The sequence below is a fragment of the Podarcis filfolensis genome (assembly GCF_964270895.1).
Source record: "Podarcis filfolensis genome assembly, chromosome: 2".
Classification (NCBI taxonomy): Eukaryota; Metazoa; Chordata; class Lepidosauria; order Squamata; family Lacertidae; genus Podarcis; species Podarcis filfolensis.
This window is the reverse complement of record NC_139605.1, coordinates 84616829-84642531: the sequence shown is the minus strand read 5'-3', so window position 1 is coordinate 84642531 and position 25703 is coordinate 84616829. Positions and strand designations below refer to the sequence as shown.

The 25703-nt window shown below is 43.6% G+C and overlaps 1 protein-coding gene across 2 annotated transcripts; it reads right to left on the bottom strand.

The window, feature by feature from the left end:
• Positions 1-7474: 7474 nt before the first annotated feature.
• TEKT3 (tektin 3) lies at positions 7475-25442 on the bottom strand. Of its 2 annotated transcripts, none has more exons than XM_083597760.1 (8): positions 25310-25442; positions 20533-21156; positions 19546-19629; positions 15961-16031; positions 13718-13861; positions 12597-12819; positions 10334-10488; positions 7475-7852 (listed from the first exon to the last, which is right to left on the bottom strand). In XM_083597760.1, the coding sequence occupies exons 2-8, from the start codon at positions 21109-21111 to the stop codon at positions 7636-7638; spliced, it is 1473 nt and encodes a 490-aa protein (XP_083453886.1). In that variant the 5' UTR covers positions 21112-21156; positions 25310-25442; the 3' UTR covers positions 7475-7635. The 2 variants fall into 2 exon arrangements, with proteins under 2 accessions (XP_083453886.1, XP_083453885.1); XM_083597759.1 differs by lacking the exon at positions 25310-25442 and adding an exon at positions 24825-24983.
• Positions 25443-25703: the final 261 nt, after the last annotated feature.

The following is a 25703-nucleotide window of genomic DNA, read 5'->3' as shown; positions in this document are numbered from 1 at the left end:
CATACATGATTCTCCCCCTCTTCACTTCATCCCCACAACGTCCTTGGGAGTTAGGCTGCTGTAAGGTAGCTACCACACCTAGACAACTTTATTTTTTCCCCTTTTTATAAAATGAATTAATCACCTGTAATAAACATAATTTAAATTACAATAAACACCAACAATATCAGCTAGTCTGTCATTTCTTGGAAAAAGGCTTTACAACAGCCTAACAACTCTTAATAGTGCAGGAGCCCCTGTCCTTTATTTCAACTTAGCTAACCTACTTTGGCCACCTCATGAGAAGAGAAGACTCCCTGGGAAAGACCCTGATGTTGGGAAAGATGGAGGGCACAAGAAGAAGGGGACGACAGAGGACAAGATGGCTGGATAGTGTTCTCGAAGCTACCAGCATGAGTTTGACCAAACTGTGGGAGGCAGTGGAAGACAGGAGTGCCTGGTCCATGGGGTCACGAAGAGTCAGACACGACTAAACGACTAAACAACACAAACCTACAGCATAGATTAATCAAGTTTAGCTGGTTTCTTGGAAAGTGGGCTGCTGTTGCTTACTGAGAGGTAGAGGGGCAAGGTGATAGAGAGGCTGGTGTGGTGCAAACACACTGGCAGGAGCACTGGATATTTGTTGTGTTCCCAACCTCCATCAGCCCCAGACAGCATGGTCAGTGGTCAGGGATGATGGGAGTTGGAGCTGAGCACTTTCTGGAGAACCCATCCCTGTTTTGCAGCACCATAGCTTTGAGTGGGCAGATGGTTATGTACACATTGACAACAACTTCCCGAGGGGTGGCTATGTTATTATGTTGCAGCAAAAGCAACAAAAGGTCTTAGAATCATATAATCATAGAGTTGTAGAGCTGGAAGGAACTCCACAGTCGTCTAATCCAATCCCCTCCAATGCAGCAATCTCAGCTAAAGCATTCATGACTGACGACTGTCCAACTTCTGCTTAAGAACCTCCCAAGAAGGAGGGCCCACCACCTTCTAAGGGTGTTCGTTCCACTGTTGGACAGCTCTTATCATCAGAAAGTTCTTCCTGATGTTTATTTGGAATCTCCTTTTTTGTAACTTGAATCCATTGGCTCAGGTCCCACCCTCTAGGACAGGAGAAAACAATCTTTCTCCATCTTCCACGTGACCACCCTTAAGATACTTGAAGATGGCTATCATATCTCCTCTCAGTCTCCTCTTTTCAAGGCTAAACATACTCAACTCCCTCAACCTCTTCTCATAAGGCTTGGCTTCCTTTATCATCTTGGTTGCTGAAATATGCTTGAAGTCCTGTAGTGATTTCATGCTCTCTATTGCAGCTTGTAAAACAGTGATTGAATTGCCCCCCAAACCTCAGGCTTTTATATACATTATTTACACAAAGAGTCCGGTCTGATTGGCTGATTCTGCTTCCCTCCTGGAGCCTGACTGGTCTTTTCCTGCAAGCTAGTCAGTTGTTGCATTCTAGGATCCTACTTGCCTATTGTTCTAGGATCCAAGCTTAGTACATAACAGTTGCCCTCCTCTGAACATCTTCCAGCTTATCAATATCCTTCTTAAATTGTGGTGCCCAGAACTGGACACAGTCCTTGAGTTTTAGGGACAGAGGCAGGGGACCAGAAGAGTGACCCAGGAGATGGGACCTGTGATTTGTGGGATGCGACAACACCTGCAAGGCAAGAGCCAGAGGGATAGGAAAAGTCAGAGCAGCCTGAGGCATAGGAAGGCATGCAGGACGTGATGGAAGATGAAGGGAAAGTTCAGCCAGGGGAGGAGTTCATAGATTCCCCACTTTGCCCTGCCCCACTGTCTCCTAAACCAGGAGGGGCTTGAAGTGGGAAGTGTATATAAGACGACAGAGGGGTGGGGTCTCCCAGCTGCTGTAACTGTTTCAAAGGGTCTATACCTGTGGACAGCAGCCTAGAGGCTGTAAGTGTGCATGTGTGCGTGTGTGTATCTGGAGCACCATGGAAGCTGCTATGTTTCTCTTGACTATAGTTAACTATCAGACGTGTGCCTTTCTTATCTGGGATGTGACTGCTGGTGTCAAAAAATGCTAGTGGCTTGGATTCAAAATTCCCATTAGTAGAAAATCCCCACTGAAAACTCAGTTTCCTCCTTCCCCCAGAAGCCTGTTGTGCCCATAAAAAAACCTCCTCAGGAGTGTTGTAGGGGAGCCTTCAAAACAATGTGGAAGATATCCCTGGGGGTTGTGGTGGGAGGACTGGCTTAGAAGGCGGCAGAGGACTTTCCATTGGATCCGAATTACTTCCACGAATGGAAGGAGCACTCTTGTTCACAGAAGGTCAACTCAGGAGCCTAGCCTGGAAATCAACTGATCATTCACAATGTGGACTGTAGTCGGTTGCTCCTGCAATCATGCCACTGTTTGAACAAAAAAAATTTTTTCCCTTCCAGTAGCACCTTAAAGACCAACTAAGTTAGTTCTTGGTATGAGCTTTCGTGTGCATGCACACTTCTTCAGATACACACGTGTGCATGCACACGAAAGCTCATACCAAGAACTAACTTAGTTGGTCTTTAAGGTGCTACTGGAAGGAAATTTTTTTTTTTTTGTTTTGACTATGGCAGACCAACACGGCTACCTATCTGTAACTGCCACTGTTTGGTCACACAACCCACTTGAAACTTTACAGTAATTCAGTAAATGGGCATGACATGTTGAAGCAAGACTGACACCAGCTTACAGCAAGGTCAGCATGAAGTTTCACTGAAAGTATGAATGCAAGGAAAAAGTAAAAAATAGACGGTTATGATTTATTCTTTAAGGGAATGGCTAGTGATAGAGGAAGAGACTCTGGTTGGAAAGAATGTGGAATTCCCCAAGGAATAGGTGGATTTTTATAATGGATGAAGCATATGCTGGAGAAAGGAGGCAGGGCATACTTTGCTGAAGCATCGGAGAGGTTGCAAAAAAAAAGCAGAACTGAATTTGAAAGCAGTGCAATGCAGAATGTTTAAACAAGCATGGTGGACAAATGCTGCCATATTGAAAATGCCAAACAGGCTGACATTCCAAGCTGAGAACAGGGACAGGGCATTCTGGTAGTAGAACCATCAAATTTTTATCTACCTCTCCATCCCATCCCCATGCTTCAATCAGTGCTTTTTTTCAGGGGGTACTTGTTATGTACTAAGCTTGGATCCTAGAACACCAGGCTGGTAAGGATCGTAGAATGCAACAACTGATTGGCCTGCGGGAAAAGACCAATCAGGCTCCAGGAGGGAAGCAGAATCAGCCAATCAGATGGGACTCATTGTGTAAACAATGTATATATTAGCCTGAGGTTTGGGGGGCAATTCAATCAGTTTTACAAGCTGCAATAAGGAGCATGAAATCACTACAGGACTCCGAGTATATTTGGGTACTCCAGAGTACACAGCACCGGAACCTCTTTTTCTTTTTGTTAAAAAGCTTTGGCACTTACTGTAACAACTTCATGGTGAGTCCCAGAACCTATTTTTCTAGAAAAAAGCACTGGCTACAATGAATGCCTAGCAGCTCTCCTTCATATTAAACAGGAGTCATACCAAGCTGCACCCAGAGAGTTCAGGGAATGAACCTGGGAACTTCTGCCTTCTGAGCATGTGTCTTACTACTGAGCTATGGCTCTCCCTTGAACATGTTTTCCAGAGAAAGAGATCTTGCTGTTGTTGTGCACCCCCTTTCCAGAGTGCTGGTGAGACTTGTAGGGTCAGTTTCCTTTGAAGATGTAGGGCTTTGTGAGACAAGATGGTTCTCCACAGATTTAAAATTGATACAGATAAATTAAAATATGAGAGATTAGGAACCGCATAGGGTTAGAAGGAAGTCATCAAATAAATCAAGGCAACAAACCAGAAATCAGTTACAGAAAACGAAGTGAGAGTACTGAGGATAAAAAAGATAAGAAGACAAAATGAGTTCTTACTGGAAGTAAGTGTTTATAAAATTATCGATGATGGTTTGTATTCCTTAAATAACTGTATGTACTGGACAAGATTGTTCATGTATTTTTCTTTCCTTTTTTCTTTTTTCTTTTCGTTATGGCTTTTCTTTTTTGGCTCTTTTTTCTTGTATTAAGAACAATGTGGTTTTTTATGTGTATTCTTCAATTTGCAAATAAATAAATAAATAAATAAATAAATAAATAAATAAATAAATAACTAGTCCCAGAGAAATTCAGCGAAGATCTTCAAATAAAAATGATGGTCTTTGCCATCTGTTTGTGTTTACAGCTGCTCAGTCAGATTGAGCAGCAGTTCTCAGCCCTTGACATCCTCCTCTCACCTTGTGAGGAACTGCTTGCTTCTTAAACTGCAATTGTCCCTAGAAATTAGAACAAGCTGGGGAACCTTTTGCTTCGTTTCCTTATGGGTAGGTACTGGAGTGGGAGGTATGCTGGATGAAGGCAGGGCCAGAGCCACCTCTCCCTCTCTCTCTCCTGATTCCTTCCTTCCTTCCTTCCTTCCTTCCTTCCTTCCTTCCTTCCTTCCTTCCCTCTCTCTTTCTCAAATTTCCTTTCTTGTTCTCTCACTCCTCCCCAAGTCTTTAAGATAGCCAGAAGCAAAAGAGGACAAGTTTTCTGTGCCATTTATAGCTGAATAATAACAGCACTTCCAGACTGTCACTGTTTTCAGGTGGGATTCAATCACACACCAGCAAGTTCAGGTTGCACAATTGCAGTTGACTGGGAGGCCTTGGGCAACAAACCTGAATCCCCAAAAGATCAGGCTGTTCTGATAAGGGAATCAATAGAAAGAATACAGTAGAAAAGTGTGGGACAACACTTGCTTTGACCTAAGTTCTGTCTAGCCTCCTTGCCAACTAATCAGAATGAATGCTCATTAAATAGCCAACATCACCCAAACCCTCTGAAATCAAATAGGATGAATACTCAATAAACAAGTCATCTGGAACTGCCCTAAGAGGGAATTTCATCTGATTATACCTGCTGATGTTCCCTCTTCTAAATAATTACAGGAGCCCTATCTTTCTTTTCAGATGGCTTCCTTACATATCTTTCTGCTGCCCACAAGTATGGGAACATTTAGCAACTTGGCCCATGCTAAATTTGGGAGCCCTAGTCCCCAAAGCAGTAGCAATGCCTGAAATTCCTGAGCTTAGGAAATGTCAATTAAAAAAACACATCCCTGCCCAAAACAAACAAACAAAAAGGAACACTGCCACATATTGCTTCCATAATATTAGTTACCAGGAAAGTTAAAGGTCTAAATGGATTAGATTGGTCTTAGATTTATTTCTGTGTAGGCAAGAGATTCTAAAAGGACAAGCAAAGGCTGAATACACACCATACATTTAAAGCACATCCCTTCAAAAAAAACCCCAAAAATAATAATTCTGGGTACTGAAGTTTACCTGTCATGGGACCACAATTCCTAGCGCCCTTAAACACCACAGTTTCCCAGGATTCATTGTGGGTGAGGGGAGAGAGGCGCACTTTAAATGTGTTTTAAATGTATGGTGTGTGTGTAGACAAAGAGATAGTAGGAAGATCTTAATCCAAAAAAAGGACATGGAATATTGGGCCAGACAGCCTTAAAGAGAAAAATCTGCCTTCAATATGAACAAGCCCTGAAGTTATGTATAAAACAGAGGGAGGCTATATTTAGTCGACAGGAGATCCAACTGCTGGTGCAAAAGGTCGCCAAGAATAATTACTTCCTGTTTGGACCTGCTGTCCCGATAGGATACTCTGCCAAAATGCAAAAATTGTGGGACAGGATCTTGCCAAGGGCAGTGCTTTGGCATGGCGCCAGAGGGACAACAAGAGGCAATAAACAACAGAGGCGTCTTCAGACTAGACAACTAAATAAACATTTGTGGCTGTTCTAGGGTTTGAGCTTGGTAATCCCATTGAAAAGAAAAACCACCTGAGATTTCAGCCAAGAAGTGGAAAAGCAGAAATGTGTTTACTCAATGCAGTGGGCAATGGAAACCCAACTGCTCCATCCTTGGCCCCAAGTCACTTATAGATAGCTAAGACAGATGCAGGACTTTTTATTCCAGTCAGAACTCATTGGAACTCAGTTCCAGCACTTCTCAGGTAGTCATCATGGTCATTATAAGAGAACATGGGAGGCATTCATAGTGAGCTCTGGCACCCCTTTTTCTAGAAAAATAACACTAGATAGGCATGTTGTTGGACATATTGTGGCAAGTGGTGCTCACAGAATAGAGCCCGGTATATGCAGGTGTAACAACATGTGAGCTGTTTGAATTGTCTCAGCAAGGAAGAACTGACTTATTGAGAACCCAACAGAACCTAGCTACTTTGCATGACAGCAGTCTTCAGAATGCTATACTCATTATAGGCCCATTTGGGAATCGAGGTATTTGTTGGCAATTTCTAATTACAGAGGGTGGATTTATAAGTGGAAGCCTTTAAGTTTCAAATGTATCTATCCAAATCCACCAAAATAACTCTGGCTGCACTCTCCAAACGAGCTGGGCTTGTAAGCTCATATGGAAAGGGCTTACTGTTTTTAAAATAGGACAGGCCAGTCTGTTATATCTTCAGCTCCCTTCTGAGATGCCTCATTGTTTATGCCAACATAGTAAGTGCAAAATGTTTCCATGAGGAACCAAGCTGATGTTTTGCTAAATTTACCTTGGTGCCCATGCTGATGAGCTGCCAGGTATCATCAGTCACTGAAGCACATCCTTCTGCTGTATGGTGGTGCACAGACAGTGTTATAACAATACTACACCACACATGCAGAAATTCCTTAGAGTGAGGAAAATGAAGATAAACATAGACATAAAAGTCTGATAGCTTAGGACGGTATATATTGGGAAGTTTCTTTATTTGATGCCACATCATTCATGCTTATCATTCCGTGTACCTAAAAATACAAAATGAATATCAGCACCTAATGACACTAATTGCTAAAAAATTTCAGACAGCTTTGTGCCATCCACCCCATTCAAATAAAACAAAGGAATGTTGCAATTTGAGATGCCTAAAAATTTAGGCTGAGATGACAAGAATAAGATCTGGCTCTGTGTGGTCCAGGAGCTTGGGCTGCACAAACACAAAAAATAATCAGATAATCAGTGTTCAGAATCCATCATTTGCTTGGGTGGAGGGAAGGGGGCACATAAGGCTGGATTCAGTCTCCCTTCCTCAGTCCATCCATGAACAGACAATTGGCAGTCCTGAATACTAACAGACTAGCTTCAGGATCAAGCTCTCAACTCAAGGAAAAAGGCACACAGTTGCCCTTCTGCACATACTTTTCTTTGTATTCGATCAGGGCATTAGACACAATCCTATGCTCACTTACTTAGGAGTAAGCTTCACTGAACTCATTGGGACTTAATTCCAAGTAAAAACATGCATTGGATTGAACTGCATGACATAGGCTGCCCACAATAAACATTGTGTGCATGCAGATCCCATAAAGGAGAGAACATCAGTATAGAAAACAGGGAAGACACATCAAATAGAAGATAGCTAAATTCATGTGCAGAGCATGCTTTAATAAATGAAAATATAGTCATATCTTCAAAAATAAACACCTCAAAATTTCATAAAAGTGCAACAGAGCAAACCTCCCCTAGACATACTTCTTTAGTAATTTCCCATCCCCCCACGCAATGTCTTGAGGGTTAGCTCCAGCCTATGTATATCCCACCAGCCTCAGTGTGTTGGGGAAGGTCTTCCTCATCCCCATGCATTTCTCCTGGTCAATGAAGAGCGTATTTGCTTTGACAGCCAGGTCATGTTCTAGATTGGCTTTGGTGTGAACCAGTGCCTGGAGCGTATCTTCTGCATCTCTTAGCCTCTGCTGAAGGTCCTGGATGGTGTCATCAATTTCATACACTTCGTTCACAAGGCTGCATGGAACATAAGAAAGAATGTTAGCAAGTTCTCCGCTTTCCATTTTTCTAGGGAGTCCTCCTTTCATGTTTCTAGCCACACTGGTACCCTCCAGATGTTTTTGAACTCCAAATCCCCAGTCAGCATGGCCAGTGGTCAGGGATGATGGGAGCTGTAATTCAACAACCCTTGGAGGGGTTGGCTAGTGAATCTTCCGCCTGCTTCTTGGTGGCATTCAATACAAAATAAAATAGTTGTGATCTCCTTGCTCAGGATCGTGGCCAGCAGGCTCTCTTTCCATTAGGGAGCAAGCACAGTACTTTTTAGCAAAGTAGTAAATAGTCCTTTCCCCCATGAAATGAGCAAGACAAAACTTTAGAGTGAATTACGGAATAAGTCCATGCGACAGGCTGTACCACTTAGGGGGGAAAGAGAAAAGAAAGAAAGAATGGAAAGCTGTGGTTTCCTGTTCTCATTTTGGCATTTTGGTTTGTCAGTGTGTTTTTTTATGGGGTTCACATTCCTCTGACAACTAATGTGAGTAGGCAAAACCCAGCAGAATTCACAAATTAAAGAGTGGTGAATAAATGAAAGGTAAATAAAAGCACTCAGTGTGCCAAGGGGGGCATTCTAAGGTGAGGCCCATTTGTTTCCAGTTAGTGAACCTTGGAATACCAATGTTGGTTTAGACGAACAATCCATTTAGCCCTGTTTCCTGTCTCCAGCTGTGGCCGGTCCAAGGAGGTCAGAGGAAATGTGCAAGAAGAAACAGTCGTTCTTTGTTACTGCTATATAAGATGGAACCAGCTGATCTAGAATTCATTCACAATACCTAACCAGTCAGAAAGTCAGGATAACCTGAATATGCGCTTGCATCTTCTGGCTCTGGGTTAGATCCAGAATAAGTTAGATGCTCACAGGCCTCACTTAAATCAACTAAGGAAGTTAACATAAATCTTTGTAACTAGAAGAGCAACTCTAGGAAGGGTTAGGGAAGTGCAGAAATGTTAAGGTGGGGCATCCCCCCCTCTTTTTGCTGTGTCAGTTCCAGCAGTGTTGTTCCATTTGGAGCTGTGCTTTTATCCAGCTGGTAGAGGGGTAACTGCACTGCATCCTAACCACCACTACTTAGCCATCAAAATAGGGGAAAGAAGGTGGAATTGCAGCCTTAGACAGGATCTAACCCTACGTGTCTCCCTACATCAATTGCAGAGTATGGGTCCGATTAATATCTTCCTGGTCTGTGCGTGCACACACACACAAATGTGATGAAATAGACCAGGCATAGGCAAACTCGGCCCTCCAGACGTTTTGGGAATACAAGTCCCATCATCCCTGACCACTGGTCCTGTTAGCTAGGGGTCATGGGAGTTGTAGTCCCAAAACATCTGGAGGGCCAAGTTTGCCTTTGCCTAAAATAGACAATTAAGTTCAGAGGACTAGTCATCTTTGCTGGCTGAATTAATGGCAAGTGGAGATATAAGGGTTAATTTAGAGACATACAAGTGCATATAACAAAAAGAAAAGCTGCAAAATCACTGGTTTGGAAAAGCCTAAGCACCCCTCTCAGTCTCTTACCACTGATCCAGTCCAATCATGTCTCTCCCCAGAAGCAGCATTTACTGTTTAAAGCAAGGGTTGTTGGGGTAACACTGCATGAAATTACGTGCATTACATCTTGTTTGGCCCAGGACCAAACTGGACTTCTGCAGGAAAATATGCTGGCTTTCACAGATGATGTGAGTAAATATACTCCATCATCTGTCCAAGAGGATTCGTTGTTTCCAGAAAACAAACACAAAACAATCTAGCATTTTAATTCTTAGCAATAGGACCCATCTCATGCGAAGAGATGTGTGATTGAAGTTCCTGTTGATATTGGTGAGCATTGATGACACCTTCAACATTACACGGCAGGGGACAGTCATAATGGCCCAAGACCACACCAGAGCAGATGGAGAATTTGTTTCAGTGCTTTGTTTCCAGCAGAGGAAGAAGGAAACTATTCCAACAAGTTTCCTGAGAAGGTACAAAGGCCTTGTGGAAGGTCATTGCACTATTACCATAAGCCCAGGGAGCTAATTCATCTGCAGATGATTTATGAATGCGCTTCATCCAAATGTGTGGCTGGACCCTTGATGCCTCTAGGCGTAAAAGACTGTAGATATCAAAGGAGAGCTGGTAGGGCGGGTTACTCAAGGGAGGGACTGCAGCTCAGTGGCAGAGCACATGTTCTGCATGCAGGATTGCCGCAAGTTTAGTCTCTGGTGCCTGCAGTTAAAAGGATGAAGTGATGGGAAAGATCTCTTGGAGTGCCACTGTCTGTCAGAAGATACAATACTGGGTAAGATGAACAATTTGCCTGTACTGTACTGTGGCTGATTCCTATGTTCCTATTTTCAAAGGGCATGGAAGGCTGTAGCAATTTATGAGACTCATCAAACAGCATCACATTCCTGCCTTCCCCACAAGGAAGCAAGATGGCTGCCTTTGCTTACCGTAATTGGGCAGAGTCCCGGCAGAGTTCTATGTTGGGTCTACGCAAGCGCTCATCCAGACGTGTTTGGGCAACCTTCAAGGAACACCCTTTGTCCTTGATGGCCTTACGAAGTGCTTCTATAGTCATCTCTGTCTCAAAGATTTCTTGTAGAGTCTGCAAGTTGGAGGAATAAGGGGGTTGAAAACCCAACAACAAATGTCTTCCTGTCTTAAATACAGAATGTACATTAGTAGAGATTTCCCCCACCGCATGTTTTATTATTATTGCACTTCTGTAATAAAACCTGAATCCATCCAGAAGCTGGTATGTTGACTCAACAGAGTTCCCCAGACTTAGTGCAGTGACTCATTGACTCAATGGTCTTCCATCTGAAAGCCCCTTGAATAACTCTCTAAAAGCAGTGGATCCCCAAGAATAATGAGGATACTCATCTCAAGAAAGATACAGCATGGAACAGTCTGCCCCAATCTGTTTCCTCAATACAAATCTGAGGTTCTGCACCCACTAACAAAAATCCTGGCTATGCCCATAGCTTGGAGATGAGTTCTTTTGAGGACAGAGTGAAAGAATATGGCATGTTTAGCTGACCAGAAAAAAGACTGGGGAACAAGAAAAAACAAATATTGTGCTTCTCAGGAAAGGATGAAAGAGAAGATTTATGTTGAACATTCAAGAAGAACTTTTTAATTGCAATAACAGATTTACTATGGAAAAAGTTGCCTGGAGAGACTATGGATTCTTCAACACTGGAGGTTTAAAAATATATGGGGTTTTTTTCTTCTTCCACTCTCCCACAACCCCCATGTTGTGGGGGAGGAGTCCTTCTTCAAGGCATGAACTCTCTATGGACTCTTTCCAGCTCTATGTTTCTGAGATTAAACAATGTAATTACTGTAGAAAAGCCACATCAATTCATTATCTCACTTTGCTCACTCAGGGGAAAAAGGGAGGACCTTCACCAAGTGTTGCTGTCTCCCTTTAAATATATTTTCAGCATGTAGCTGTCAAAGTCCGTCTGGATCAGGCCAATGGCCCATCTAGTTCAGCATCCTGTTCTTAAGTAGCCAAAAACATGCATGTGGGAAGCCCACAAGCAAGACACAAGCATAAGAGTCCTCTCCTGCTGTTGTTAATCAGCAATACTGCTTCCAACAGTGGAGATAAACCATAGACATAATGACTAACAGCCATTGATAGCCTTATCCTCCCACAATTTGTCCAAGGCCCTTTCAAAGCCATTTAAGTTGGTGGTCATCCCTATTTATTGTGGGAGCAAGATCCATAATTTAACAATAAGAATGTACCATTTGGCTGCCCCTGCTAATACAGAGAACCAGAAGATTACAGAACCCCTCAACAGACTGGACAGTACTCCTTTCTATTCCGGAAAATGTTGTTTTCTATAGTGAAATTCAAGTAATAAAAAATGCAATCCTGTGCATGTCTAAGCCCCACTGAGTTTAATGGGACTTGCTTCCAGGTAAGTGTACATTTAACCAAGCAGCACACATCTGCCCCCTCTCCAGACAACAATTTTATTCCCAGAACAACCCTGTGAGATAGCTTAGTCTGACAGCTAGGGAATGACTAAACAGCACCCATTGAGTTTCGTGGCTGAGTTGGGATTTTAACCCAGATCTTCCTAATTCTGCACTCTGACGACAACGCCCCACTCAAATGCTGCCTTAATCCATAAAATAGGACACAAAACATAAATCCATTTGAAACGTGCCTTGTAAAATAAGCAGGAATCATGTTGATGTTTTGGAGGAGTGGTGGAGGAAAGGCTGGATTTAGTCTTCTTACTCCCCACCCAAAATTGCTCAGCACAATGATAGCTTATTGTTCAGGGCTACACAACTGCAGCCCTAGCTGCTGTGTGTATACACTGTTGCACAGGTGTGGGGGACACCAATGTGAAGGCACCATGCAATTCCTAAGCAATTTATTGTGCTTTCAGTGCTGGACACATAGAATCAAGGATTTGTAGCAGATCTGCAGGAGGTTTGAGAAGGCTGTGGTGTTTGCAACAAGCTGATAGCAGGCACAAGGAAGAGCAACAGTAGCCAATCACGGGCAGTCCTGGTGTCGGATTTGGACTCCCACCAACCCCAGCCAGCCTAGCTGACAGTTTTGGTTGCCTTGAGCTGTAGTCCAGCCACATCTGGGGGGCCCAACATTGGCTTAGCTCCAGACAATTCATGCAAGCAGACAGGGGAAAGCAGTTAACCCCAAACCGAAAGCTTGGAAATGAATCCCACCTTAGCCAGATGGGCCTGGATCTTGTTTTTGGCATCAGCCGTTTCAGAGATGCGGTTGGTAAAGGCGACATTCACTTTGTTGAATTGGTTCCACATCTCATTGGCAGTCGTCACGAGCAGCGTTTCAATATCATCCCTGAGTTTGCCGGAGGCAGCCCGCTCGCTCTGGGAGCGCATAATGTTATCATCAGTAAACTTGGCCCAGGATTCTGGCACAGAAATCCTGGGAAAGCACAAAAAGAGACAAACAAAAGAGTTTGTACACATCGTTTGCATGGGACTTCCTGAAATAATAAAGTCTGAAGGATACAGAAGGAATACCAGCTACATTGGCAATATATTGCATGTTTTAACATTTCCACGAGCACTAGTTGGACTTTTGGTGTGTTTTTTAAACAAGTGTAACTGCTTTTAAGTAGATTTTCTGGATGCTAATTCTGGAGCATCTTTTTAGATTACTTGTGGAATTCGGGATGGGAAATAGGGAGGGAAAGGGGTTTAAATGAAGAAGAAGAAGCAGAAGCCAGAAACACTAACGTTGCATTTGTGTCTCCATTCCATTTCCCCTCCCACCCACTATTTGCCTCCACACCCACAACAGCCAGCCAGCATTCTGTGGCTACTGAACAGGCTCAGTTTTTATTGGGCTGCTTGAGGTTTTCTTCACCTCACCCTTCTGCAAACCTGGGGCTATCCCAAGCCTACTGATACCTCCCCTCTTGTGCATGGATTGTGCCATATGCAACAGCACTTACAGCCTGATCTTTGGAAATAGAGTGAATAACAGATGATTGCTTAAGACAGCTCAGTTGGTTAGAGCATGGTTGCTGATAACACCAAGGTTGCAGGTTCAATCCCTGTAAGGGACAGCTGCATATTCCTGGGTTGAACCAGATGATCCTCAGGGTCCCTTCCAACTCTACAGTTCTATGCTCCCAAACTAGTTTGGGGCTCAAACACACATGTGTTATCATCTGTATCAGGGGATGGTCTTCATGGATGAGGCATCAGAGGAAACCTGACATCGCCCAATGTCAGCTGTAGCACAATCCTTGTTTCTGTTAGCATGCCTTCTGCGGCTAGATCTGGTGCTTGTACGCCAAGCTCCAGGTGATACTTACGTGGCATCAACTCGCTCGACGCCTCGATAAAAGGAAATGCCATCCGATGTGTTCCTGAGATGGTGGCACTTGTCATCGATTCGTTGAGCTGCTTGCTTGTCACTCAGGTCTTTCTCCAGTTCATGCTGGGCTGCTCTATTGGCTCTGTAATAAAATGGGTCAAAAGATGCTCAAGGGAAAAGAACCTGAGTAGTTACAACATAAATAGCCACACACCCACACCCCAAGACCACCTTCTCAACCTTCTATTTCCCCTTCATGACAATGGTAAGATGTTCAGTTTTAAATCCTTACTTCATGTTTATGGCATTCCTATGATAAAGAACTCCAGTATTGTATTGGCAGAACTGACTGCATACATCATCAGCATGTGTACTAGGGCACAAGCCAGAGGTTATAATCCTGGCCTTATACCATGCATTCATCTCCTGTAGAGACAGCACATTTTGCACTTGGAACATAGACATGGTTTCTCTATAGACAGTAAATCTTCTGTAAAGAAGTTAACATCTCATGCAGTGTCTGAATGGTCAGACACTGACCATTCAGGCAGAAGAACTTAAGACGATTCCATACATTATTACTAGGGCTGAGCCAAAGAAGCACATTGCTCACTTTGAAGTGGCTTTATGGCAAGGGTGTGGAACTTTCTTGAGACTGAGGACCACTTTCCCTTCGGGGGGCCACATGCCTATGGGTGGGTGGGGCCAAAGGTTGACAGAGCAATGAATGTAAATGTTAACTTTGTGCAGTAGGCTGGTATCTTTACAGTCGGCCTTATCTGTCCTCCATCCAGGGAAGCATTATCAGAGAGCCAGGAAGAAGTGCTCCAGGTGGGTGCAAAAGTCGGTCAGTGGGGGTGGGTGGCTGAGGAGTGGTGGGGGGACGGGGGGACTCTAGAAGGCAAGATAGAGAGGCTTGGAGGTCTGCATTCACCCTCATAGATCCGAGGCTCCCCTCTCCCCCCATTTTACATCATCATAAAGCCAAACATTTCAATTCCACCGAAGTGCCAGTTTCATACCAAAGTTGCACATAGGTAGATATTTGGCACAGATGAAATCGCAAATGCTGCAGCAAGCACAAGGACACATGTGATGTGCATACACACATGTACCCATTGTGTACACACATCTAGCAACCCTGGCCTAATCAGCTTTTCAGCATAAGTGTGGTATCTGCATAATATGTGTTTGTTGTGAAAACCACTAATCCAACACTCCAAAACATGAATTGTTGAATTAGAAAATGCTGTACCTTGTAGGATAGGTAGTTAAAACTTGTTGACTAATTTTATGGTATCTATATCATTTTTTAAAATGTGGACCTGATGAAGGATAATATCAGCTGCTTTATATTGAACTAAAACAAGCTTCAGTAATCTGGATGGGAGACCACTGGGAGTCCCACCTAGGAGCAGGATGTGAATATTTAACAAATCTGTATTTTTGCACTTCACTTTTTTCAACAGTAACCATAATTGGGAATGTTGAAAAGCAGTTCACTTTAGCAACGAGAGGCAGATGTCTCTTGTAAAACTTAACAAGTTCAGTATATGTGGAGAGACATCTGGATCAAATCTGTGCACTGCTATTGGGGTAGCTCTTTGGGCTGTTGGAGATTATTTATTGTCCTGATTGCCCTTGCCTTTCTCTCTACTATATCTATCCCTTCTGACTGGCTGGATTCAGACATCATGCAAAACTAAGCTTAGTGTGATGAGTAAAAGCCCGTGAGCCCGGGGTTTGTGCATCCCCCCTTCCCCTCTGGCACAGCTACATGGAAGAGATGAAAAGCTTCTGCTTCCATTAAACAGTTAAGTGTTATGTCTGAACCCTAAAACTGTGGTTAATCTTCACTATGGTTAATGGAACCAAGCCAGCTTTGTAAACCATAGTTTCACATTCTTTTAGTTCCCTGTTCCTACAGGTGGCATGCACACTGGATTTGGCAAGCTGTTCTCCCATAGGGAATTTCCATTATCCCCCTAGGTAAAATGCTAACTTCCAGGGTCATCTTTAATCTTGCACATCTGCCTTTTAGTATGTATGTTTAGAAGGCAATTTTGTAACTCTTCTAGACATTTGGTTTCTTTCTGGTCTTGCTGAATGAAAAGGCCAAGAAGCATATTGGAGACTTTTCTCCCCCTCAAGTTGCACTACAGGGAAAATGGATGAGGTGCTTGCATCAAAATTTGTTTTTAAAGATCTTTTGAGAAAGGTGGAGATTAAAATTTTCCTTACGCAAGTTGGGCCGCTGTCTTACCCAGGTATCTTCTCATTCTCTCTTGGCATGATAGGATGACGTCAACCTCCTGATCAAGTTACAATAGCAAAAAATCCTGTCAACATTTCCCTTGATTAATGAAGGATAATGTGAATTACAGTTTTAAAGTCCACTCCTTTATGGCCTCCTCAAGCATCAGAAGAAAAATGCAATTCAAGATGGTTAGTAGTTTGCCATTCTATTAGCATGGGAGTAATCAATGTTGTGCCCTCCAGTTGTTGCTGGAATACAAAACTGTATCACCACTGACCATTGGACATACTGTCTGAGCAACTGGGAGCTGGGGTCCAGCAACATCTGCAGGGCATCACATTGGCTATCCCTGTTCAAGTAAAAGAGTAAGTGTCCTCTCTTTTAAGATTGCTTGGAAAGGACCAATGAAAAGTCCTTTCTATTTGTTGGGTCAGATTGGTAGGTGGGCACTGCAGGGATTCACATTTTGGAATTCCGTTCTGCAAAAGCCTCAATTTGCAGACTGGTAATACAAGGCCTTCTTAAGACTACTGCACAGTCAGAATAACTTGAGTCATCAGAAGTATTCTTTTGGACTGGAGAGACATTCCCCCCTTGATATTTGCAATAACTGACTAGGTAAAGGGACCCCTGACAGTTAAGTCCAGTTGTGAACAACTCTGGGGTTGCGGCGCTCATCTCACTTTACAGGCCAAGGGAGCCGGCGTTTGTCTTCTCCACAGTTTTTCCGGGTCATGTGGCCAGCATGACTAAGCCACTTCTGGCAAAACTAGAGCAGCACACAGAAATGCAGTTTACCTTCCCGCTGGAGTGGTACCTATTAATCTACTTGCACTTTTTGGCGTGCTTTCGAACTGCTAGTTTGGCAGGAGGTGGGACCGAGCAATGGGAGCTCACTCCGTCGTGGGGATTTGAACCGCTGACCTTTTGATCGGCAAGCCCAAGGCTCAGTGGTATAGACGACAGTGCCACTCGCATCCTTTATAATAACTGACTAGAGCCTTCTAATTTTAACTCTTGCCATGTTTAATTTCTTTTCACCCTTTACATTGTATAATAATTGCATTTCATGATATATCTCTGAGCATACATGTTGTAATTTGCTTTGCGAAGCTTGCCAGAAATTCAACATATAAATTAAGGCTACTAATTTTAATGCTAATGTGACAAGATAGATGGGCCATTTGCTATCTGTTCATACAGAAGGCTTGGTCCCCAATACAGGAGCGATGAAAGTGATTCTGCTTCTCATTTTCAATACATTGGGCATAGCCAATTTCTTGACTGTGCAAAGAAATCCAAACTTTAACCAATCCAGGGTTTGTTACAAAAGGTGAATGAGCAAACTAGCCTATAGATCTGTCCTGAGCAGTGGTGGTTAGTACAGGGCAGAGAACCTTGCACACATGCTTCTTCCTTTACTATCCACTTAAGAACATAAGAATGTAGGATCAGGCTATTGGCCCATCTAGTCCAGCATCCTATTTTTACAGCAGTCAACCAAGTGCTCCCAGGAAACCTGCAACCAGGACCTGAGTGCAGCAGTACTCTCCCCTTCTGTGGTTTCTAGCACCTGGTATTTAGAAGCATACTGCTTGCAACATTGGGCGTAGAACCATCATCATGGTTAGTAGCCTTTGGTAGCCTTATTGTCTGTGAATTTGTCTAATTGTCTGTGATACATTCTCAGCAAACCAGAGTCAATTTTGCTTGACTTTGGTTTCCAGAAACACATTTAATGTCTGACGCTCTCCTGATACCCACATGCCTTGGCTCTGGCAAATGAAGAAACAGGCAGCTCCCAAGGACTGGATTTTTCCATGTGGCGCTCCCTGTTGGAAACTCCTTATTTCCTTTGGATGACAGCATCCTCCAGATAGCTTGTGGCATCCAGCTGTGCTGTAGGTTGCTTGCTTTCATGAGCTAATAAGCACCTTGGAACAAATGACAGTAGGGCTTCGCCGGTGCTATTTCTAAGGGAACAAAATTTGTGCTCTGGACAGAGTGGCAGGAACATTGATGGCTTGGAAATGGACATTGGAATGGGCTGGTGCTGCTGTTATTGACGTCAGTGTGAAATCTTCCATTGATGATCATGGGAGTTGACGCAGGATTTTAAAATAACATTGTGAGAAAGGACTCTGCATTGCCCAATTACCTTTCTTGTCAGGAAATGTTGTGATGAAGCCAACACCAGACAGAAGACCTGAAGCACCTCAATAGTCAGCAGGGGTGGGCCAGAACTGAGCTACATTGAGAAGGTTCTGATCCAGAATCTGAGCTCAGTGCTCTTCAGCAGGGCTAGCACTGTATGCATGTATGTTTGAGGGGAATCAGTAATTATAGGACAAATCACAGGGGAAAGATGTCACAGTCTTCACATATGAGGAAGAAAACGCAAGATAAGCAGACAGTTCATGTGGCAAGGAACACTAGTGGTGGTGGATGAAGAAGTAAACACTGGAGAGAAGGCAGTGAAAACACAGGAAGACTATGAGGCAGGATGTACCATGGAAAGCAAGGCTGGGAGGCACATCCAGGTTAGCACTGATAAATACAAAATTGTTCTTGGGAAACTTCCTGCCTGATAGGGCTCCAGCGAGGTTCCTAAATACTGTCCAGGAACTACTGGAAGAACAAAAATAAAACACAGGCAGGCAGCTGCTGAACTGCTTCAGATGGTAGACTGCTAAGCCAGTAGTTTGCTGTCCTCCATTTCCAGACTAGTTGCCTCTCTACTAAAAATATATTTCAACATGCAGCACTATAGCAATATACTTGCTGTGCATTTATTCCTTGCACTAGGATGTTACACTTATTTCCATGCTTATTTCTCATATGCACCCGCTTCTAAACTTTCAATGGCTGAGGTCAACATGTATCAGTTTGAAGTTACCTCTGCGTAGCCAACAAAGGCTTGATGTGGATATTCCTGGCTTTTTTATTCTGTACCTGCTCCTGACCCTGAAGACAAGCATTTACGTGAAGTATACTGAAATGCTCCTCCTCTCTGCCACAGTACTGTTTACAGCTGGAGAAAGAGATGACAAGGACAGCACCGTGCAGACCCAGTGCCGGATTTACATATAAGCTTAACAAGCTATAGCTTAGGGCCCCACACTCTTGGGGGCCCCCCAAAAAAATTAAAGAAAAAAACTGGATGTTCATTTGCAAAATATAAGATAAAAAACAAATAAAATGGTTTTAGATACCTATTAGGTCCATAAATTACCATATAGCATATATTCAACACACAAAAAAGTGACAATTTGTTGTTGACAAAGGACAGCTGGACATATAAAGGGCTCCATTACCTTCAGTAGCTTAGGGCCTCATCAAACCTAAATCTGGCCTTGTGCAGACCACATTTAGGACTCCGAGAACTCCCCTGTTTTAAAGGTCAGGGTACAAACCAGGAATTGGAGGTCCAACAGCATCTCACAGAACAAAAGCTTCCCAACCCTGCTATAAACAAACATATATGTTCAAAGCTACTTACTATACAACATACCACTAGCCCACAGTTAAAAACTACAAATTTCATGTTGTGTACTGAACGGGCAACTCACTGTCATTAGTTGTTTTTCCACATCATCATGAACAAGGTCAATGCCCATCCTCTTCTCTCGGTGAAGCAGACATTCCTGGGCTACCTGTTTGACATTACAGGGAAAAATGGTGAAAGTTATCTTTCTTTGTTTTTAACATGTAAAGTGGTATAAAGTAGTATATTGTGGAATAAAACAAGAACAGTAACATCACTGTTACAAGAACACCTTGCCCATCTGACTAGGTTGCCCCAGCCACTCTGGATGGCTTCCAACAAAATATAAAGGAATACAAAAAATACATAAAACATTAAAAGCTTCCAGAAACAGGGCTGCCTTCAGATGTCTATGAAATGCAGGGCTTGAACTTCAGCCCCAAAGCCCAGCCATAGATGCAGTAGGAGTGTTTGAAAAGGCAGACTTCTTAAGCCTAACACAGCTCTGGTGTGCTCATTTGCTAGAAGAGATAGTATATATTGATGATTTGGATCATTGCTTAATAACCTCAAATGGGTTCAGGTGAACCCTAAGCAGAGTTTTGCATGGCTGTGTTTGCATGGTCCCTAGTAGTCTGAAGGTAAAGGTAAAGGGACCCCTGACCATTAGGTCTAGTCGTGAATGACTCTGGGGTTGTGGTGCTCATCTCGCTTTACAGGCCAAGGGAGCCGCCGTACAGCTTCCGGGTCATGCGGCCAGCATAACAAAGCTGCTTCTGGCGAACCAGAGCAGCGCATGGAAATGCCCTTTACCTTCCTGCCAGAGCGGTACCTATTTATCTACTTGCACTTTGACGTGCTTTCAAACTGCTAGGTTGGCAGGAGCAGGGACTGAGCAATGGGAGCTCACCCTGTTGCGGGGATTTGAACATCTGACCTTCTGATTGGCAAGCCCTAGGCTCTGTGGTTTAACCCACAGTGCCACATGCGTCTGAAAGGGAGCAGGTATTACTGCAACCCAGCCAGATGGGTGGGGTATAAATATAATAATCATCACCATCTGCCTGTTTACCTGGAGTTGCCCTTCTGTTTCTAATATGGCTCTTTCAAGTCGTTTCTTCATATCTGAAAGAGCATTTGTCTCCCCAATCATTCCATCAATCTCGTGGTTGAGCTCTGATTTCCAAAATATGATGTCATTGACTCGTTCTCCTAGATTTCTTGTTGATTCTGTTTGGGTTTTCCTTATCTGCTGGTCCTTGTCTTGAATCATCCGGGAAGTGTCCACCCTCAACCTCTCGGCATTGTGCCGTGATGCCTCTGATTCCTTGAAATTTGTTAGGTTAGCTCTATACCAGTCTTCGGGAGTGTACCTGGTGAAGAGTGCTGTTCTGTTGGAAACATAGGGGAGCATGTTGCATGGCGTGAGCCCTTGAGAACTCTTGGAGAAGGGGGCCAAAGTTGGAGTGATAGCAGCGACTTTGTAATAGGCACTAGGTCTCCAAGGAAGGCTCAAGCTGTGGGTCAGGGCATAGTGAGGGAATCTGTTCTTATAGCTCGATGCCATGGTGCTGATGGCTGGCAGAAAATTTGAGGGCGTTGGTCTTGGATGGGCATATGTTGCCGTCAAGGTAGAGCCTACAAGCTCCATGATTGAAAATGTCTATCCAATCAAGTTTCCTATATCAAAGAAGAGCTAGAAAAATAAAACACATTTAATGAACACTTGTGCAGGTAGTCTAGAGAGGGTTCATGCCTATGAGTGTCTAAGCAACCATGATCCCCATATATTGCTTTTCTTACCACTATGCACCCAGCTATAGCAGCATTTTGCTTGGTATAACAAAAAGTGGTGCATTTCATACAAACAACTTCTCCAAAGGGGACAAACACACCTCTGGTCCAGTTCCATTGCAGCTCTCATGGCAACAAGGTGGTCAGTCCCATGATGAACCCAATTTTAATGCAAATTCATAGAAAAACAATGGGTTAATCTGGAGAGAGAGAGAGCATCTCTTTTGCTTTTGGACACTGAATTAACAAGCCCATAATACTAGTCTCATTAGTTGGATTTACACCTGCCATCTTACAGACCCCACTGTAGCATGTTATTAGACTTGTTTGTGGGAAACCCAGGTTCAAATCCCCGTTCAGCTATGAAGCTCACAAGGTGTCCTTGAACGAGTCACTTTCTTACCTAGTTATCTCACTGCATCAATGACAAGGACAACAGATGCAGCAGTGACAAAGGGTAAGTAATGCAGATGAGGGAATTGTGGGCAATGGGGTGGGATAAGAGAGTGCACTTGTCAGGGACTGGGCAGAGAAGGAATGGTGGAGACCGCCTCCCCATCCTGACCCTTTCAGGGAGGAGGAAGAGGAAGACAGTATAGATTGACAACAGGGGCTTGAGGGAGGTTGCAGCTCAGAGGCAGATGAGAGGGAAAGTTGGGAAATCATGGGAGAGCCAGAGCAACACCTGGCTGACACCTTGTCATTAGAAAGCATTCCACACACCCCATTTCCTAGAACCCGGCAAGCATTAAAAGTAGGAGAGCAAAGAGCTCAAAGACAGAGGGCACTTAGGAGCACCCATAGAGGAGATGATGAGGATGACAAATGAGGAAATGGGAGAGATGGTAGGTGGGGATTCACTTATGCCAACGCCATTATCCAAGAGGCTGGGTTCTATAGCCTCCCTCTGTAAAGATTGAAATAAAAAAGGACTGTAAGAAACTTTTCCTTGTCTTTATACTTTCCTGGGCAACCAGCTGGGAGCTGCTGACAGCATCCTGACAGCAGTATATGTAAGGGGAGATGGGGAGGTTTCAGCCATGTGGGATTTTCTTTATTTCCCACCCTGGAATGCTGAGGTGCAGCAACTGGAGCCAGAGCTGCTTCTCAATTGAGAATGCTGAAGGAGATGGACCTTGTTCTTAAGGATGTCCACACATAGTTTGCTGTACTTTGGGCTAATTCCAAGGGCTAATTGGTACAAAATGGATTCTCTCTCCCACAACTTCTACTTTGCAGAATCCATGTCCTAGAATCATAATAGAAGAGAAGAGTTAGAAGGGACCCTGAGGGTCATCTGGTCCCACCACCTGCAATGAAGGAATCCAGCCCACAGCCATCCCTGGGAGAGCTCAAACCACCAACCTTCCAGTTAACAGCCAGTTGCACTGGCCCATTGTGTCAAAGTGCATGTGCAGTTGTTTTCACAATCCAAGAAGTGAGACGTTTGCAAGCAAATCCCAATACAGGGGCTCTTTCTGAGTAGTCTGCCTATATATCTAGTAGGGGAAACCCACTATTTATATACATATAAATCATATGTACACCACAAATATAAATCAAACTCTGCAATGTTAGCCCTGACTGATAGTGATGACATAGTAAAGGAAAGTCAACATAGCATAGCCAACTGTAATCTTGACCAGGTGGGGGGATATATATATATATATATATATATATATATATATATATATATATATATATTAGAAATTATATGGAAGTCCCTGGTTTGCAACAAATATACTTAACAAAAGAGATCACCCGAGGAGAGCTCTTTGACAGTGTCTTTTGAAAAAAAACATAATAACATTTCTGAAGTTATCTTCAAAGCTCACCTTGGAGAATGTAACCACACAGAGAGATTATTGGCTCAAGTGACCGCAAACTGACTTGCAGTCTATTGTCCTTTTCACTTACCTAATTGTATGCTAGTGGAAATCTAATATGCATTGCTATCTAATGTAAATACTTCAGCGTACATAATACACAATCCAGTAACAAACACAGAATAATCCATTCAGCGGAGGTAACCTTCACTTTGGTTACAAGAGTGGATTGTGGATATAGCAATGCCTCTCTAAGTTCGTCAGGCAGGGCAATGGTTATTTAAAAATATCTTCACTTTCAACCTAAATATTTCCTTCATCATCTTTTTCTTGGTTGTCTTCCAAGCCCATAGAGGACAAATGGTTCTAACGTACTCATAGTGGATGAGTTCTTTATGAGAACTCTTATCACATTCCATTCTGTGCTGGCTCCTTACTGCTTCACATAAGTTCATGTGCAGTTGTGCCCCATTTGCATTTTTCTCACATTTATTTGAGGGCTTTCCACCACACAGTTCCCTCTGCAATACCACCTGCTAATAAACTAACTCCATCCTTTAAACAGGGAATGTTGAACCTGTGGCCCTCCAGTTGTTGCTGGACTCAACACTCATCAGCCTCAGCCAGCATGACCAATGGTCAGAAATGATGAAAATTGGAGACTCTCCCAATACATTTAATCCACTGTAATTTTCCTGTTGTACCTGTTCTGTGTTATCTGCTGCCCTTTAACCTTTATCTAGTCCATTAATATTACTTCTCTTTCTCCAACATGCATTTTTCTTCCACTGGGCACAGACTGAGGATGTGTTGTTACACTGATAAAGAGTTCGTCTTTTATTTTTTACATTATTATTTTATTACAGGATTTGGGAACAGAATGGGCGTAAGACATCTAAATAACAATAACTATACTGCTACAACTACAACTATTATTACTAAGCATGAGAGCACAATCCTACCCACTGTGCAATGGATTAATGTCTGCACTTATATTGTGCTTTTGCTGAGGTGTGATTCTTCTTTAAAAAATGAACTCTGCTACTCTATTCCAGGCAAACCACTAAGATCTATTCATTGTCACATCCAGCGCATATTCAGGTCTTGGAAACAGAATAACGTGGAGAAAGTGGTGAAGATGTTCACATGGCAGCAAATCCTCCTCTCACCTAAGCAAATTATATTCCTTCTGTTACTTAAATCCCACACCCCTACATTTATTCATGACCTAAACTTGACAATAAAGGTAATGAAAAGCTGTTTTCCAGCACTCCCTGCTCCCAATTAATATTACATATGTCTATATCCTATTTTCCCTCCCATTACTTTCCACACCTCTGACCTCCCCTTTTCACAGCATCCTTACCACCTATTGACACTAAGTGGCTCTTTTGTGGTCTGTGCAGTGGATTATTATTAATTTTGGGGTGGCTCAAGAATACATTCTTTTGACTGCTTCTCCTGACCAGCTTCTCCATCCCTTTTCCTCATTTCCCACAGGCAGATGCAACCCCCTGTCTCCAAGGAAGCCATCCTTCCTTGGAGGATAACTGGCCCTGCACCTAAAGTGAGGTAAGCATCTTCCGACTACTTCTTTGCTCAGTGTGCAACAGCCAGGGAGCAGTCAGGCAAAGTGTCCTGCCCAGGCAGTTTGTGTGTTCTGTGAAGCTGGTGGCTCCTTAGTAGACTTCTTCTTCTTCTTCTTCTTCTTCTTTGCCCTACTGCTGCCAGACCTGCTACTCACCTGTCTGCAGGTTAGCTCTGAGGAAGAGAAGAGGACGGGCTGGAGGGGAGGGAGCCTCCAGTATACCCAGGCTGCTGCTCCCCAATGCCCAGGAGAAACATCTTCCTGCTCTTCCCTCCCACACAAGCCTTCTATCCCGCCCTCGCCCTTTGTGACACGCATCCTTCCAACACTTCCCATTGGTCCAAACGAGGGTGGAAGGGAAAGGAGGGGGAGAAGCGGGGACAGGCGTCGCTAAGGACTCAGTAGCTGCCTAGTAACTCTATTCCCTCTCGGGGCGGGGCGGGGCAGGGGGGCAAGGTGGGAAGGGAAGAGAGAAAGGAAGGAGGGAGGGAGGGAGGGTCTTTCTTGAACCTGCAGCTCTTGTCACCCGCGCATGGGGGCTCGTCTCGTCCCGCAGCAACCAGGCTCTGTGAACAACTGTCGCTCCCGATGCCCATCTCTACTGCCCATTTTAAATGGGGAAAGAAAAGATCGTGTGTCACCTATGCCAACAGTGTCGTCCTCCAGATATGATAGAGATCTGAGGATATAAAGCGGGGGGCGGGGCAGAGGTTAGAACATCGGCAAGTTAAAAGCGCCTGTTGTATCTTGCTGTGTTCTGCCACGGTGTATATCGACAACGTACTAAAAGTGTGCAGAAGGACGCCCCCGCAAGCGTGTATTGTGAGTGCGAGTTGTTGTTGTTTTATGCGCTGTCTTTACGCTAACAGCGGCTCAAAGCAGTTTACAGATAAAATAACAGCTAAAAACATGTGCGCCGGGGAGGGGGGGGAACCAGTCATTAAACAATCAATTGAACATCAGAATTAAAACTAAATCTATATAAGATCTATTGAAAACGTGCAGACAATCACAACAAAAACAGCACGGCACTAG